Source organism: Sturnus vulgaris, chromosome 2, assembly GCF_052056855.1.
Source record: "Sturnus vulgaris isolate bStuVul1 chromosome 2, bStuVul1.hap1, whole genome shotgun sequence".
Taxonomy (NCBI): Eukaryota; Metazoa; Chordata; class Aves; order Passeriformes; family Sturnidae; genus Sturnus; species Sturnus vulgaris.
Genome location: NC_142244.1, coordinates 108,862,244 through 108,881,303, shown reverse-complemented (window position 1 = coordinate 108,881,303; position 19,060 = coordinate 108,862,244). Strand labels below are relative to the sequence as shown.

At 35.7% G+C, this 19,060-nt stretch overlaps 1 protein-coding gene across 16 annotated transcripts in view; it reads left to right on the top strand.

Moving 5' to 3' along the window:
• Positions 1 to 19,060, top strand: part of DMD (dystrophin) — a 1,142,416-nt gene that overhangs the window by 840,783 nt on the left and 282,573 nt on the right. For all 16 annotated transcript variants that reach the window (XM_088160350.1, XM_088160356.1, XM_088160354.1 and 13 more), the window contains one exon: positions 16,932 to 17,049. In XM_088160350.1, coding sequence (XP_088016476.1) covers positions 16,932 to 17,049 — 118 coding nt within the window. The remainder of the gene's footprint in view (positions 1 to 16,931; positions 17,050 to 19,060) is intronic.

The window sequence follows — 19,060 nt, the reverse complement described above, 5'->3', positions numbered from 1 at the left end:
ATATCAGAAGGCTGATTATAAGCCAGTCTGTGTAAGAGCCAGGTGAAGAGACTTACCTCTTTTTAGCCTTTTCTTACTTGTTACATGCTTATTTCTTCTGTGAAACATGCTCTATGAAATCTGTAGTTCTTCAAGTTTGTCTTGTGTATTATCAGTGATTCTTTTTCAGTGGGTTTGGGCTATGTTGTGAACTTCCAAGCCACACTGCCTGAATGAGGAGCAGATTTGTATTGCTCTGCCTTAGAAGGGCTGCAACTGCAGCATGATTCAAGGAATCAGGATGTGGTCTCCTTTCCTCCTTGCTCTAGTTGGGAGCAATCTGTTCAGACATGGGGAATTCATGACCTTTTACTTCCTAAAGGGAGATGCAGTTGAATTCTCAGATGAACCGTTCATGTTGTCTCAATCTTGCCGACATTTTCAGACTTTCTTATTTCAGTGGAAATTTGTGGTGACTAAATAATTGGAATATGATACAGTAATGGAAAGCATTTTAATATGTATTGTGTTTACTCTTTTTTAAAAAAATTCCTTGATTTATCTAAAAGTCAAGTGTTTGGAGACTCTTCTTAGCAGCAGCTAGAAAATATGTGTTAGCAATATAAATAATATATTATGCCAACATAGTAACAAATCAAATTCTTCCTGTTTACTACTGAAAGAAGATTTATTTATAACACTACAGATTTCCCTATAATTTAGCAGGGAAAAAGAGAAACATCTTGCATAGGATTTGACATAAATTTGAATGAGGACAACATTGCTCTTAACAAACACTTTGAGTCTCACATAACTCTCTATTTGCAATAGATCTTTCAGTGTTTTATGTTATAGTATTTGTATGTTATTGAACTGTAACAAATGCAATAATAAATAGGCTTTAAATGGGACTAAAAGAGGGTTTTACCACACTTGAGAGCATGAGAAATACTTTCCTGAGTCAAACCATCATTATTCTGTCTAACCCAGGAAAATGTTTCTGGTGGTGACATGAGGGCAGGTTGAAAAAGGAGAAAGCACCAGCCTGGCTGCCTTATGACCTACTGAATGTTATCCTTATACTGTGCCGTCCACAGCATCCACAGCTCTTGGATTTGGGACATCAGGAGTCCTTGTAGCATTTATTTTTCAGCCTATTGTTCATGAAGTTGTCTAATCCCTCTCTGAAAGTGCTGATTCTTTTGGCCCTCATGACATCCTGCTAGCAAGCTCTATATAGTCAGTACCTGCTATGAAATAAACAAAATAAATACTTTTTTTTTCCCTGTTCTAAAACAGTTTCTGCTACGATAATGCAGCATACTCCTACCCACTGTCTTTTGTCTTTAAATGAAATACACATTCATGAGGGAAATTTTTAGGAGAAAAGTTTCAGAAGTAACATTGTCAGGTTTCCTAAAACTTTCCTGAAGGATTTTATAAAAAAACCCTCTTTATATGTATGTATCCTACCTGAACAAAATCATCCTTCTCCACCTGCTTGTGGGCTTCTTTAGAGATGCCCAGGATTGTCTTTACCAAAAAGCTATGGCAGCTGTGGGACACACCAATTTCAAAGCTAGTGCAGGAGCTGTAGGATTTAAGCTGTGCCCTATGGTCACATCTCCTGCCATGGCAGCCTCTCGGATTTCCCTCCTCACAGGCAGTTTGTGTCACTCCTGATTGCAGACCCATCTTATTCTTCAGACCTGGAATATAATTTCTGGGTTATTTTTTAAATTAGGTAATTAATCTTGTCTTATTTTAAAGTACTTTTTAGCATATAATAGGATTCCAACAACACAGCCTTTCTTTCTTGTATTATTTGCATCTGTATGATACAGTGCACACTTTACTATTATTCTGTCACCAAACTTCTGAGAAACAATATGTCAGCTAAAGTAAAACAAGCTTTTTATGTCTTAGCTAAGAAATTGAGGCTAGCATTTTTAATATAATTAAAAATAGAGAAAATTAAGTGCTAGCCTGACATTTTACACTGTCATTTCATAAAAAAATATTATACTGTAAGGAAACTACAATGAAAAAAGAGGCCAATTTTCATATCTGAGCTAACTTTGAGGAAGAAATAATTTAGTAATTGTTCTTATTACTGGCAGTCCATTTTAGACAGTTGGCAGGTACTGTTTCCCATCCTTCCCATTCTTTCTTCATTTTTATTAAGTAATCAAAATAAAAGTTGAAAGAGTATTAGCTCTAAGAAATCCACATGACCATGTTTTTCTTCAAACAACTAACATTAAAAGTTCCATGGAAAATGATGCTATAAATTAGCATAGGGTTTTATTTATTCTCTGTGCTGGTTTTTATTGTTGCTGCTTTGTTGGTTTTTTTTTTCCCACAAAGAAATGGTAAATATACTAAAAAAGTCTTTAAGGAGATTTGAAAGTCTTTGCAGTCCAGATTTTTTCATCAGGCAGGATCAACTAGGCAGAAAATTTCGACCAGCTTCTGTCTAACTTGCTCTGTATGATTTTTTGTTTTCTGTATCTTTGCAGAATTTTTTTCCTCATCACTTAGCAATCTTTGGTAGTCAAAAGATGTTTGTCTCCAACTTTAATGTCCCCTGCTTCAAATTAAGCTAATTATGTGACCACAATGAAAATTGCGAACCGTTTACTCTCTCTCAACAATAACCTCATATACTTGAAGAGTGGTACTTCAGTTCTCTAGACTAAACAAATCCTGCTCCTTAAAATCTCTATTCCTGTTTCTAGATTAGCGACCATCTGTCCAGTCATTTGCAACCCATTCTGTTGCTAATCCGGTTTTTCAGCTAGTTAGTTTAATGCCTTGGACTTTCTGATTTCTCAGGTTTTTTTGAGACTGCTTTGAATTGTATTTCTCTTCTCACATTCTTGCTACTGGTTGGTTTTTGCATCATTGTGGGTATAAAAAACCTATGCTCTGTTTCATCAATCAATAATAGTGATTAATATTAGACAGAGGACAAGTCTGTATGTAGCTTCACTTGATATTGCCGTCCCATATAGTGTATTCAAGTTATGGAGGTTTTTTCCATCAGTTTAATTTCTATTTACATCCAAATTTCCTGCTTGTGGTAACATCACATAGGCAGTATTAAAAGCCTTGATGTGGGCATCAGGCACAACTTCTAGCTGTGTTCACTGTTGATAAATCTTACAGCTCTGGATGAGGGGAAATGCAGTAGCCGACTTATTATTTACTCTTGATAAATGATTGGCTGCATTACTTGCTACTATTTTCCCTCCCCAAAGGTTGTTTAATCATATGTTTTAAAAAGGAGCTAGGAATAATTCACCTAAAATTTCCTGGGTAGTTTTCTATGCCTCTTTCAAAAGTGTGGTATATTCATCCATTGCAGATCCTTAAATATAACTACTAATACCCATGAGATTTCTTGAGCCAGTTCCTGAGTATTATAGCTGAAATTCATGAGCTGTCACATCAGAATTCATATTGAGTTCTATAAGAACGATGTCACACCAATAACAGAGTTAGCAGTGTTTGTTTATTGTCTTTCACACAGAGACCTTCTGCCCTGAAGCTGTTAACATAAGTATTAGTGCTAGAACAAACCTTTTTTCAGACTATCACTTCAAAAGTTTCAGTGACTGCTTTATTCTGTTTGGGTAAAAATGTTGAAGCAAAATAAGTTTATAGACTTTATGGCATCTGCAAGAATAATCTCCATCTTGTATAACATTACAGAAGAGAAATGACTTATAGGTTTGAAATTCGTTTCCACAAGGGGATAACAAACACTGTGGATAATAGTACAAAAAGCTGTTTAGATTCTCTGTGATAGGTTGTAGTCCTTATCCAAATATTGGCTACTGTTTTATATTACTTGTATGTGTGTATGTATGTGTATGTGAGCACGTGTGCATACATATCTATGTTTTAGATATATTTCCTTCCTGGTAGAAGTTGCAATGAAGACCACCATCAAAATAAATTATCAGGTAGCTAGAAACAATAGCCTGACTAAGCAGTGACTTTGAGGTTGAAATAGTGAACAAATATCTGAAAATATTCTTCCAACAAGAATAATGGGAAATACATACAAGATGAAATTATGGTCAGTTAGTACAGGTGTCCTCATGCTGCTCCAGGAAGTTGTTCTGAATCCCTTGTGCCTTTTAAAAGAAAATTACATGGAATAAGCAACAATAGAGACTAGACTGACCTCCTTCTCTCCTGTGCACACACATACACACATGGTGTAACACTGCAATATTATGGATGTGTCTCGATTACAGACAGGCTCACTGCAGCTGTTTTAAAGCTGGGGAGCAGATGCAGCAACAGGTAAGAGGTTCTGTATTCAGTCAGGTGAGACTCATCAGGCCTCATTAACTCAGACTATTCCTGAAAGGCTCTGTACTGCTGAGCTGGCCCCAGAAATCACTCAGCTGTGTTCCCACCACGCTCTGTGTGCATTAGTTAAGTCTGTCTGGCCTAAGCTAGTTCTTTAGTGGATCAGCTGGACAGCTTCTTTCTTGTGTTGTATGTAGTCCAGAACTGGGGCTAAGTCATCCACAGGTAATTGAGGATTGACTGCCTTTCTGGAGTGTGCACCTCAAATATCAGTCAGCTCCTCTCTTTCATATCACTGCTTTTCCTGCAACCTATACCTATGCCTCCAACCCCTCCATCAGGCCTCTACCCTGCTGTTCCCCACCCTTCACACACCTGCCTCACACACTGAGCTTGTGCTCAGTCTGAAGCATTCACCTTCCTAAGGTGAGAGGTGAATGGTTCAGGAGGCAGAGTGGGTACAGCTGGCCAGAAATTACTGTTCACTCTCCCAGGGAATGTGTGCCCATTTCCTGTACCACACAGGAGTCTGGGTACCCAAAATGTTGGGCTAATGATGCTGTAACAGTTGCTGCTTTATTTTTTTTTAACTTTTTTTTTTTTTTTTTTTTTTTATCAAAATGAGTAATGAGCATGCTCATGCTTTGTGGCTTTTTAGGGTTGGAGGGATTGTTGTCTGCGGACAGAGATTCAATTTGAAGTTAATTCAATAAGCATGCCTTCAGCTAGAAATTCTCTGCAATTGTGTGCAAGCATAGAAAACTCTACTAATGTAGCTCTTACATGACTTTAGTTGTTTATGGTAGAGAACTTTCCTCCACAATAGTAACTTGTGTGATTTCCATATGCAATGTCTTACACTGTGGAAGACAGTTTGATAACATTTTCCTTTGATCTGTGGTGACATTAGAAAACAATAAACCACCAACCCTCCAGAGAACAACCTTGGCATACATGGTGAATCTGTTATGATTATTTTTTATCTCTTAATGCCTGCACATCTGCAGCAATGAGTAATTAAAGTTTGAAAGGAAGCTAAAATTTTAAAAATTATTACAGTCTTCACACTTTTTCAGAACTTCATTTGAGTTTGGGTAAATTTTTTTTGTTGTTTTGAAGAAACTTAGGGGTCATATTCAAAGACTTTAAACCGCCTTTTTGTCTTACACATTAATCTACACCTAAGACTACTGACTAAGAAAATATGATATCAAAGCAGCTATTTCACTGTCAGGAATCTGTTTGGAAAAAAAAATGAAAAATTTGTGACCACACATCTTCTCTATTACTACACTCTTAATGTCCTACACCGCTGCTATTGGTTTTACATTTCTTTGGCATTCACTCTCAATATCACTTTAGTTAAAATGACAATGTGTAGCCTCAGGTGTGTCTGTACACCTGCTTCCATCCTCCATTCCTCACCTGCCCATCTGCAGTAAGGCAGCCCAGCCCTTTTGCATTTCCATTGGCAGCTTGCTTCTCTTCCTTTTTCTTAGAGCTGTGTCCCTGTTACACCTCTGTCCTCTGACCTTTCCTGGCACAAGGCAGAGGCTGAGAGCAAAAGGGAGTTCATGGGGGCAAGTTGGCATGGTGGCATCAGTGCCACTGCTGCACCAACGAGAAATGCTCAGCCAGTGGCATCTCCACAGCCCTTGAGACTCCTCCTGAGGAAACAGAAGAGTATAAGCACATGCTAAGGCACATCTCCTAAACTTCTTGGGTTCACTTTGTTTTTAACCAGAATATATTATGCTGTCATGGATAAATAAACTGATGTTGCTTTTAGCTGGTTCATCAGCACTGCAGGATAATGGCATCTGTTCAGTCTTATGTGTAATATTTCTCTTTTATTTCTTAGTGCAGTTGCTTATTCTTGTTTCAGCCCATGTTTCTAGAGAGTTCTGCAAATCCCTTGGACATGGCTATAATTTACATCTTTGCCTTTTCTAGTGCTTTGAATGAAGGTATTTAGAAGGATACTCTGGAGGGATAAAGTAGAAAAAAAGAAATGGTTGATTCCTAAAATCAGTTCTCTTTTGTTAATAATTAATAGCTGACAAAAAAAAAATTGCTTTCAAATGTAGCTCTCAAGAAAAACAACTCTTACTTTTTCTGTCTGGTGGAAAAAGCTCCTGGAAAGAAGTGTGTCTGCATATGTATATGTGATAATTTTCAAGAGAAAGGAAGGAATAAGGTCAAAAAGTTGAATAAGAAAAAATTGCCAAGATAGATACATTTTTCAGTTCCATGGACTGTAAAATAGCTCCCAGTTTTGCAGGCTGCTATTTGCAAAAAACCAGTGACCTCAGTCTGGAGTCCTTCCAGGATTCAGCTCTTGAAGAACTGCTTGTCACAATCTAGCATTTCCATAGGGAGATACAAATCATTAATTTTTAAAAATATAACACATTTGAGAGCTCTTGTTTCCACCTCCCAATATGGCCTTTCAGTAGCTGAATTTGTTATGGTAACAGGGAGGGGGAGAGCAGGAGACAGGGTCCAGATGCATCATAACAGCCTCCCAGTTAATTTGGGTTCTCCACCCTGAAGAACTGACTGCATCACTCCTTAGATAATCCTCTATATGGGATGACATTTTCTTGCACCTTCCTAATTTAGTGCATAAAAAGTGAAAGTATCACATATCAGAAAAGGCTAAATTGTCAGGTATGTTAAACTTGAAAATTATTATTCCGGGATTTTATATGTCTCTCTGTACTGTACTTTATGTTAAATTATGTCGGTGCTACTAATGTGAAAAACACCTTATTGGTATTGAAAAATTATTATTCAGTGAAAACCTGAAAATAAAGTTGGATTAACTGATAAAGATGACCACTTTTTACCAGCGAGTTGTTAGCAGCCAGTGCCATAAGCCCTTGGGTCTTGGGTTTAGGATTTGAAGTCTATGAATTTAAAAAAAATAAAAACAACAACAACAACAACAACAACAAAAAAAAAAAAAAAAAAAAAAAAAAAAAACAAACCAAAAAAAACTCAAACAAACTCTCCTGTTAAAAAGCACCTCTAGAAAATTGGATGACGTATAGTCATTCCATCTTCAGTTATTTTACAGCCTGACTGACACCATTATGGAACTGCATATAATGAATTTATGAATGTGGTCAGAATTTTTTACACAAAGCTGTGTGCAGTATAGTTGTTAAAATGAGGCTCATCTTTGTAGTACATGGGAGAGCAAGCACATGAGAACTGTCTAGCAAAAACCTGGAGACGAGTTTATTTCTTTCTGGAACAGTGGCAATACCTTGACTATAAAATGTTTCTATTTTACAAACATAACAGGAACTAAGTGTAAATAAAAATACACTGCAAGATACAGTTTTATACCTATTTTCATTCCAGTGTCCCGGGAAAAAGTTGAGTGGCTAAAAAACAAGTTATGTTCCTCCAAAGCAAGGGAATTGCAGCCATAAAACAATAAAACAATAGTTTCCAATGCAGAGATGATCTTGTTTGAGGAAAAGCATGTCAATGTTTCCAAACAAAGATAATAGAGAAAAACATTTTCATTTTAACTTTTAATACTATCAGGAACATGTATTTATGAGTGTGTTGTAATATTATCTCAAGAAATCCTCTTCCTCTGTTTTGACCAGATTGTGATACTCAAGCTTATTGCCCCTCTGGCCTCAGTTACAGAATAGAAATCAGAGGAAGGTCCTTAATTTTAGAAATATATTCATTTGGTTCCATCTTGTTTATTGTAAAGACCCACTGTAGAATCCATATCTATACCTACTCTTATATCACCATGTCTGTGTACATGAATAAACATAAAAATCAAAGTGTTTTTTCCTGCTTTTATTAGAGACAATCTACTTTATCAGTGATTCTTTCTTTTCTATATATATCAGATTCATTCCTGAAACTGTCGTTCAGATAATAAAACTGTATTTTCTGAAAAAGAAAAGTACTAGTTTTTCTTCCACTGGAGTAGCATGGTGTGGCTCCTCTGCAAGCTACTAATCAATGTATATACCTTATGCCCCAAGCAATGTTTACAGATTAAATACATTAACTGTTCATAGAAAGAGTTCTTCTTGTCTGAACAAGAAATAGCTCCAGTATTTTGCTTGACTTTATGCTTAAACACTGCTCTCAGTCAGAAATTGATTAAATATATGTTAACTATATCTGTATGAGGGAGGGTGAACAAGTAAGACTGATACTGATTTGAGGAAACAGGTGTTGAAAATTCATCTCAAAGAAACTGGCATTATAGGGGAGTTAATTTTTTTTCTTTTAATTTCCCACAGAATCATAGATTTCAGAAAGGACAAGTATGTTCATATACTATATATGAAACCAGTCGTGATTTTACAGAGATTCACCTTCCTACTCTTCCAAATTGTGTCTGTTAAAAAAAAAAAAAGTTTTGTTTATAGTCTCTTATATTCTTTAGTGATTTTCTCTGTATTTAAAGATATTGGCTACTAAGAATTTGCATCTTTTCTGTTTAAACTTTATTGTCTTCAGTTTCCAGCCAATATACCTATTCAATGCTATTGTTTCCATAGTTAATAATTATTGTATTGTCAAGAAACTATATTCAGTAATTTTTAGCATGAGCAAATTTACCCTCTGCAGCAAGATATATTAACCAAGGGGCAGCACCATAAAATGACAGAAAAGCCTAAAAGGAGGCATAATTACATAACATAAGTGGAGCACAGCCTTGACCCTCCTGCCCAGCTGTGCTGCTGCTCAACTCTACAATAGTGCTGTTTGCTCTGCTCCTCTGGTTTGGCTTTTGCCTGTGAATAGAAGCCCTTCCAACCAACTCTGCAGAAATTTAAAATCCAGTACCCATCTTTGTAGTAAGCCTTCCTTCACCTGCCTCTTGTGATTATGAGCTTTAATCTGACAGGGGCTCTCCACCAGCATTTTGAGAGGTATTCACTGGAAATGCAGGAGGGAGAGGCGCTGCCTATTCTTATACCTTATATTCTTATCCCTTATACCTTTTCCAGAGGAGAAGGCATCCATCCTCAGTGACACACCTGCTTTCAGTGAGTGCCCCTGTGGTCAGGAAAGCCAAGGGTACCCTGGGGTGCCTTAGGGAGAGCACTGCCAGCAGGTCAGGGAGGGATCCTGCCCCTCCACTCAGCCCAGTGAGATGAGTGGATCTGGAGTGCTGGGTCCAGTTCTGGGCTCCTCAGGACAAGAGAGACGTGGAGCTCCTGGAGTGAGTAATCTGGGAGGGAAGAAAGATGATGAAGGGTCTGGAACATCACTCTGATGAGGAAAGGCTGAGGGAGCTGTATATAAATTTCCTTCCTTCCTTCGCTGTTAATGAAATATGAACATCAGCATTTTTCAGGTTTCCACCTTTACCTTCTGTATTGTATTGACTCTAATTAAGTACATAGCAATAAAGATTGGAGAAATAAAAACTAGAAGTAAGTCAAATAAAGAAACAAGCACAATAAGAAAAAAAAAATTGAGAGAAAAATAAAGGAAAATGTAATTCTGAGAGTAAAACCTGGCTCAATATGCCAGAAAAGTTTAAGCAACAAAACTACTCTTGCAACTTCATCTTTTGGCATGACAGTGATATATGAATAAAGATCCACCTTAGTAGACTTAGGCTAAAGATTTCAGAATTTCAGAATTATTCCAGCATTTCTCATTAGATAGGGTAAAAAAGAAACACGTTTCCTTTCCCCTGCCCCCTACCTACACGCGCAGAGCTAAATAATATTAAGTTCACTGTAAGAAAAAATTGTGTGACAGTTTTTGTTTCCTTTTTTAAAAGCAAATCCAAATCAGAGTAAATCCTCTTTATTCGTTTTACATTTTTCTTGAGAAAAATATCTAGTTTCCTAAGGTCCTAAAGAAAAACTGACCCGTCAACTTATGCTGTGCCACTCCATTTTATTCTCCTTAATTATTATTCACTTGCTACTACTGGAAAAACCTTCCAATAAAAGTTATTAAAAAATTTCCAGAGGATCCAGTAGAAACAGATTAAGTCATTCTCTGGTGGTTTTTTTGAAGCATAAAATTGATTCAATCTAATAATTTCCCTATAAAATTGGATAATTTGTAGAGCATCTTTAGTTAAGCTATTAGATTTCCTTCTCCATAAATGTTAGTTTTCTTCTTTTAAAAAAAACCAGCCAAAACTATCTGTTTGTTTTCTTATAATCATACCATAAAATTATGTAAACTCAAAACTATTTTGCTTTTCTCTAAAAATGTGACAAAGAACTGATAAGCATATCATCGAAAAAAACCAGCAAAGAAAAGACTAAAGCTGAAGCTTTGGAAAACAGAGCATCTGCCCTCAGTGCTCTTGGTAATACACATTTGTTAAGTGCATTGGAAAAGCCCTTAATTTGAAAAACTGTTAGTTATAAAGAAGAAATAAAGTAGCAAATTTTGCAAATTCACATTCCACAAATGGCAGCTGTACACTGAGAGATTTCAGTTCTGCTGACTGATACAGAAACTGGAGAAGCTCTGCAGCTCCTAACACTGGTTCTCATCCATAAATTTATTTAGTGGGATGAAAGGACATCAGATACCCTGGAATAGTTTTGTCTGGTTGTTTAAATGCTCATACTTTACTGCAAGAAAAAGTACTAGTGAACAGCCCCATTGTTTGGGGGCAAGAGGCTGTAATCCATAGACAGTTCATGTATATCAGATTTACTGTCAGAGCTGTAATCCTGTTTCACTCTTCAGTTCCTACATGTGATTTATCACGGTGTTCTAATGGAATGGGTTTCATTATAGCCAAACACACAAATCTTTAAATGTTGTTCTACTTGTTACAGATACATCTTTAGCTTTATTCCTTTTTTTTTCCCTGGCAATAGCTATAATAGCACAAATTCCTTTTATCGCAGAGTGATTCATTCACAAGCCATGTTAAACTGTAATCTTTTTGTCGTCTCCTCTCCATCTTCTCCATCCTGTATGCTGAATGGACTCCAGTGCAGTCCATCAAGGCATCTCAGTTATAATGAGCAAGCTGCTGATGGTTTGATCCTCTTGATCTGCTTCCAAAGTCCTTTCCTACAGACAAATGGGGAGCAGAGTGAGAGGGAAGAGGAGAGCTATCCCTGCTCCCCTGCCACCATCACCTCACTTTTTACCATCCCCTTAGCTTACCATAACCATCCTCTTTGATCAATACATGATGACTCAATTAAGTACTCCCTGTTCTGTTTGGTTTGATTAGTGCACATCAACAGCATGTTGCACACCTTGTTGTCATAAGCTTCTGGCATGAACCAGGCTTCCTAAGTTATAAAGAAACATTCACCAACACACCTGAATGACTGATTGTCCAAAAAAAACACACAAAAAGTTCTGTGATGCTTTTTCATGCATCTCACGCAGCAGCTGTCACTGGTGGTTTCCCCCCAGCATCACTGATGGAGCTGATATATTCCCTTAGACAGCAATGAGAGCTGCTGAGGCAGTTCTTGAGGTGGCCCCAAGTGGACATAAAAGTACATGCTTAGGAAAACTTGCACTGCATAAAGCACTCAGGAAAAATCAAATTCATAGTCTGTTAAAGTTCTGGTTTCACTGACAGTCACCAATCAGCTATCAACATTACTAAATAGTTACTCTTGATCTTCATATTTTCCTAAAACTGTGCATGCTCTGGAGAGAAAACAGAAAACAGTTAATAGTCAAAAGAAAAGTTGTTTCAAAAGAGAAAACTCCTCTGCATTATATTGCTTTCATTGTTTCATAATTTTATGCTTAAATATAGAGAGTATGTAAATGACCATTTTCACTCGTATTCTCTTCTTGCTTAGTGACAAGAAAACAAATTCAAATTGTGTTTGGGAGGAATATCTTAACAAAGCCAATTTTATTATGCAAATGAATTGTAGGTGTTGAATATCTGCATTTTCTGAAATTGTTAGCAAGTTTTTCCAAAGCTTTCTTTCTTTCTAGGTGCGTGTATATAACACATTATATTTAGAGAACCAATCAGATACAAGAAACTTACTTGTTTTAAGTAAAAGTTGTCTTGACTATACATTTTGGGGGTTATCAGTTCATTTTTTTTGTTTAAATTGAAGGTTTAGTGCTTAAAGTTTTTTGAAAAGTTGAGCAAATAATTTCTTCAACAACTATTTAATGGAATTATGCTTTTTCTAAGGATATCACGGTGAGTTAGTTCAGAGAGAAAATAGCGTCATAGGATAAGAAATATTCCTTCCTTCTCCATTACATTCTCGTATTAATCATCCACTTGTGCTCTTGTGGTTCACTAGTTCATTTCATTAAGCAAGGTTGGAAGTTGGCCAAAACAAATCATCCCAAACAGTTGTGAAATTTGACTTCAGCTATGGGTGGTTAATGACAAAAAGTACTTCCAGTTTGCTCTTAACATGGAAGAGCAAGTGTCTTCTAAATCGCTGTTTTAACCATACATAATTTGTTTGATCACTCGCTATTTGCATTCTTATACTTAGTATAAAATAGATAAAGAGCTGTATTTGACTGGGAGCATGTAAGCAGCAACCTTAATTCTTGTTGATATGTTTGAGTTCAGCAAAGGGAGATGAAAAGTCCTGGCTTTGGTGTAGGAAAAGTTTCTTCAGATACTAAAGAGTGAACATCCATCATCAGCACTTGAAAACGATTAGTTGAATGGACAAGTATTGGAACCATCCTGGAATTCAGTTATTCCACTTTAATAACACTTGCCACAAATTCAAGAAAAGAAAAGGAAAAAAAAACCCTGCATAGATTTAAAGATCCTTTTCTATAAACTAACATGGTCAGAGTGACAAATATGCAGGCTGTATATTATAAAGCTAGAAAATATTTTAATTCTCAGTCTCAAACCTTGCAGTCCCACCAAGAATTTGTCACACTTCACCTGTTTCAGTCTGTCAGTTTATTTTTTAGCAATTTTTATGCGAGTTATTTCAGTTGCTGACTTCAACAATTTGTTCCATACCTCAACACCCATTTTGTATAAGAAAATCGTAAAAGTTAGGAACCTGAAAATTGGATTTTTCTTTTGAGCAGCTGCTGTCTGCAAATGTGGAAAGATTGTTAAAAGTGAATAGTATCTCTTTCTAACAAACTCTAGGTAGTTTGGATGACTGTATCTCATTACTCATTATCATGCATTACTGTGCTATCACACCAAGCATCATTATGTTGGCATTCACAGATATAGGGAAGAAAAAGAAAAGCTCTTTTATGGTATAAAGATGTGTTTGTACAACCATGCATGTCAATGGTCCTTCAGTGTTGACCAACTCGTGTGGAGTTACATTTATAATTAAACAAAATTTTTTGATTGAAATGTGTTCTATAATGTTCTGGAGAATGCAGTTTTGTACTTTTACAGAGCACTAGAAAAGTGTTGGTAGAGACAAATTGTGTGCAAAAGAACTCGTTTATTAAAAACCTCACAACTTTTAGTTTAACTGACTCCTTAAGTCACTGTGCTTGTACTTTTGGTGACCTAATGGGGATTGGATAGATTTCTGTTTCATTTATTTTGAAATTAATTTAATTATAACTTTCATTTCTGTATTACCCATTTTTATATAGCACATTTGTTTCCGTGTGCTGACATTCCAAATCAGAGGCATCTGGTCTGTTGCATCTGCTGTGCCTCCACCAGGGTGCCACTATTAATGAGTTTTTATTCCTATGGCTGTTGTAACAGTAATTTCTAATAGTTTCCACTTAGTTTTCTGTTGAGGATCGTTTTACAACCTTAAATACTTGGCTGAATTTGTAAAAGTTTTTAAAACTATCTCCAGATAGTTTTAAATTGCTAAATTGGTTTTGGGGGGGTTTGTTCATTTGTTTTAGATCATTCAGCTAATACTTTATAGCTATTCAATTTAATTTTTCCCCAAAAAAATCAAGCTTAGTGATTTAGTTTGTATTCTTCAAAGCACTGCTCTTCCTAGCATAATTAACTCTAATTTTATTAACCCACAAAATCAGCTTGTATGTTTGTTTCAGTTTATGCAGTCGCAGAATATTTTTCTGAATATGACAACACTGTAAGTGGAGCTCAAATGTTTATTTTCATGTTACAGGATCACAGGAAGAGTTAGAAACTATGTGTTTTAGTAGTTACTTTTATCCAAGTTTCCATCAGGGCTTAATACATACACTGTAGGCAACATGTGGAACATGTATTTTCAAAGTCTTTAAGATTGTACAAACTAGGCCAATAAACATTGTAGCAACTTCATAAATATAATAGGTAAAATTCTACTAAATAAAATAGGACATTGCTTGGGTAAAGTTTTCAGACACTTTGTATAAATTAAGGAAAAAATATATTTATTTGAGAAATTCTGCTTTTTCTTAGGGCAAGAAAAGAAATCTGTTTTGCAATTATGTCTTATTGTCTTATGAAAGGTCTAAAAATCTTCAGATCTGTTTATAATGTTAGGAGTTTAAGAGTGTCCTTCTTGATCTTTCTAAAATACATGCTTGTGCATCCAGAAGAAAAAAAATTATTCACATTAAATGACAGAGGGAAGGCTGTCCACACAATCAATACAGGGATGAGATTTTTATATCCCCAAGGGAACAGCAGAACTAGCAAGACTCACTTTAAAGAGGCATTTCTAGTTTTCCTGAATGTCCAGTTCAGGAATTGCAGATGGGTCTTGGGAGCAAATCCTTCTGAGAGCCTTTGGGCACAGATCAGCTCCAGTTCCTCATTTTGGTACTGAGCAAATCCTTTCTGAGCTGTCCTTACCTAGTGCTTCATTTCTTACTATATGAAACATATCACAGCAGCTTTCTTTAGTAGTGGTAAAAACACAGCATTTAATGTCTGATTGGAGACTAGATCTGGTTGGATCAGATAAATCATTCTGAGTATTGCAGTATGAAATTATATTTAGGAAACTTTGGGGAAGAGAGTCACTTTTGTCATAAGACCTTAGAATGACTTAATCTGCTTTTCCTCTCCTAAATATTTTTTAGGTAGAGAAGGAGAGAGAAAGAGAAGCCCAGAATTATCTGAGCCTGTTGTGTGTGTTTTAGTATTCTTCTGCACCATCCATTCTGGCAATATGTGTAATACAAGTGTTGTTCACTGCACTGGGACTGCTTTTCCTACTGTAAAATTCATGTCACTCATTAAGTTATCTTCTTAGAAAATGGAGTTTGGAAGGCACATTGATATCTAGAGATAGTAGCAGCATCAGTAGATTTTATTTCTCTTACTAAGGAGAAACTTCTAATGAGAAATTTCTTCTTTGCTTAATTATGCAAGCTACTGTTTTAACTGCATGTCTGCTATTCAATCAGTACATAAGTGAAAAAATACCATCCAGACTTTTGGGTATGACTTTAGAAAGCCAGTTATAATAGATTTTCAAAGACCTGATACAGAAGTAAAAAGCAAGAATTTCACAGGATGTAGCTAGATGAGTATCTTGAAAATAGGTTTGTTTTTTTTTCCTAAAGCGTTTGTAACTGAATAAAATGAAACTCTGTGGAGCTTTTAGTTTGCTTTTGATAGTATATGTTGTAGTTACTGAAAGCTATATTCTTATGCTCTTTTGTTAATCTTATTAAACAGAAAATGGTATTAGGTCTTTATTTGTAACCTGTACCTACTAACTATCTGATGACACACTGCACTGTTCTGATGACTAAAAATTGCAGGCAGAATAAAAGTTTTTTTTTCATAGTTTTATAATAAGTATTGCTACTTCCAACTCCTAAAACTGGGAAATCTAATGAGCATCTTTTCTGGAAACTCCGCAATAAGTAGCTGAAGTGTCTGAATTTGGTCAATGCCTTTTAAAGACATACTTGGATGCTTCTCATCTGAGAAATTATTGTACTGATTCCTTGTTTGCTCTTCCCTATGCATAAAACTTATGTCTTTCTTTCCTTCAGTTTTCATTTTCATTTTATCTAAAGCTATTGCATTTTAGTTTTTATTGCCTTCTAAATACCACAAAGCTCATTGTTTTCCCCATGAGAAACTCTAAATCCACTTCCTTTCTAGTCAGATTGTCTGGGCTTTATATATCGTTTTGAGTAGTGTATAAAGTATTGTGAGTGTTAATTATTTTTTTGCTAGGTAAGGACTGAGGACAGAAAAAAGTGACATTAACAAGTAACATTACAATGGCTTTTAACCAATAGATAATAACTAAACACTCATGAAATATTAAAAAATAAAAACAATTTATTAGACTTCATGAGTTATTAGGAAAAGCCCACCTAATCTGGGAAGAATGTAAATGCTTATATCTTCTTTTAAAAATACACTGTAAAATATAATATAATTTAGAAAAATAATACCGTTCTGTATAGTTTTATCAAGGGGGATAGCTTATCCTGTATCGTTTGATGTGTTAAAAATGAAGAATGGCAGTTTGATACTTTGTATCTAGTTTTACAGGTTATTTTAAAATTATTATTGCAAGTTATACTTGGTATCTTTAAATTAATAACAACCAAGTCTATTTAGAAGGTCTAGACCAAATTCTTTGCATTATTTGAGACAGCAAACAATCTTTTTGCTTTAAGTCAAGTTTGCACAAAACAAAAAAGTCCCTATATGTGGTCTTCTCAAAAGCTTTTTATGCTTTTTTCTTTATTTTATTTCTGAATTTGTGTTCAACTAGGCAATACTACAGGATCTGGAGCAGAGACGTCCCCAACTGGATGAACTAATAACTGCAGCACAAAATCTAAAAAACAAGACGAGCAATCAAGAGGCCCGGACAATAATTACTGACCGCAGTAAGTGGTGATTCTGCTCTCATATGGCATTTCAGCAAACATAGAAAATGTTGTCCTATCTAATAAGCATAGCATTCTGCAGATACTTTATGCCTTTGCCACGAGAAGAAGAGTTCCAACAGGTGACAGCTCTTACACAGATTTTCCAAACTGCATATAGAAGAAATGTCAATGAAAGTCAGTGACCCCATATTTCAGATTTCTCATCATAACTTCATATTTCTTATCTTCATAGTGGAAGGACATTGTACAAAATATAGAATGTAAGCACTGAAAATAAAGAAATACATTTATTCTTACACAAGGAGAAGAAAGAATTCACAGAGTATAGCCACAGGCGTGTAAGAAGCTCTCAGTTCCATCCCCTGTAGTACAGCTGCAGGCTCTTCTTTCATCTCCCCTCAGCTGACGCACAAGGTTGATGATGCTCTACATTACTGTGTATTATTTCTTCAGTTCTGTTTTCCCTTTCCAGATTTAACCAACTAGCTGTGCCTAAGGTGAATAAATTGGTAGACTAAGTTTTAGAAGAAGTGTCTAGAAGACATAGTGTTGTCACCCTTGAAATCTTGCATGTCCTTATACCCCTCACTGCAGGATGAAACACACTCTCAAGGTCATTTTATAGAAGGAATGATGGACTGATGTATATCTTCAGTTATTACCTCAAGTTCTCAGGACTAGAAACTAAGAAAAAATGGATTTTTAATGGTTTTCAAGGTCTGCTATGGAGCTTAGAGAAACCCAGGCCAATTGCTTTGCATGTGAACAGAGAGAATTTATTTTAGGTAGACGCAAACTGTTCTGTACATCCTGGCCTGGACACCAGGGCTTGCTCCCTGAAACTGATGACTGTGAGAGTACAAATGTAGGCTAAATTTTTTTTATCCCCATAATTAAAAACTTAATATATCTATATACCTATTATCTCTTTCTTTTTATTTCATCAGGTAAGTACATTCCATACCATGTCCAAATCAAAATGCATGTTTGGATCACATTGTTGGTAGTCACATATATAAGTGCTATTTAGAGTATATCCTGTGTGCAATAATGTTGTTAAACTTCTATTGAAATATGCTACTTAAAGAAGGAGAAGCTTTATGTTTTAAAATTAAAATTTTAGAAGAAAGGGACAATGCTTATATAGTACATAAGAACCCACTCTTGTTGGACATGAAAATTAATTTTAGAATCACCTACTTATTTGAATTCTCTTGAACTGTGTACTTAAACTTTACAGTGCTTATTCAAAACCAGCACATGTAGTACTCCCATCAGTATTTTGTAGTATGATTGAATTTTTAATTGTTATACAAGTCTTCTGAAGTTAAGAACTGTAGACTTCAAAAAAATGCAAGCTTAATTCTTATATGCCCTCATGTGAATTGTATGCATGACTAAATTTTGTTCTGTTGGAAAACTGCACTTCACTTTAAGTGAATTTGCTTATTAAGGGAGATTAAATGCTTCTTTCTCATGCAGCAAAAGCAAGCAGCTATCCGATCATAAATCATAAATCATAAATCATAAATCATAAATGAGTATGTGGTAGCCCAACTATATTACACTAGTGTCTGTGCCTAGTAGTGTGGTAAATACACTTTACATGAAGATTTCTTCGTTTTTTATCTATAAGAATTCCCAAAATTATCAGTTGATTTTGATCAGATCCCATCATGAAGGAAAGGGAGTGATGGGCTGCAATGCCCTGGTCCTCATGTAGGAGCTGATAGACTTGACTTTATCTAGTGCATTCCCTGGGCTGAAGCACAGCACCTCACACTTTGGGAAGTGAAGAGATGAGATGAGCTAATTTGTATGAATAGGTTCTTCATTGACTTGCTATTAAGGTGTTGGTAAAAACCCCAACACAATCACCAGGCCAATTGAACTGAAAAGATATATTATAAATACTAAATGAGACTCAGGTACTCTACAAGAGTAGAGTTAGCTGCATTCTTCCTCACAGGATGGGTCAGTGTGTCATCAACTGAAATTAAACCCTGAA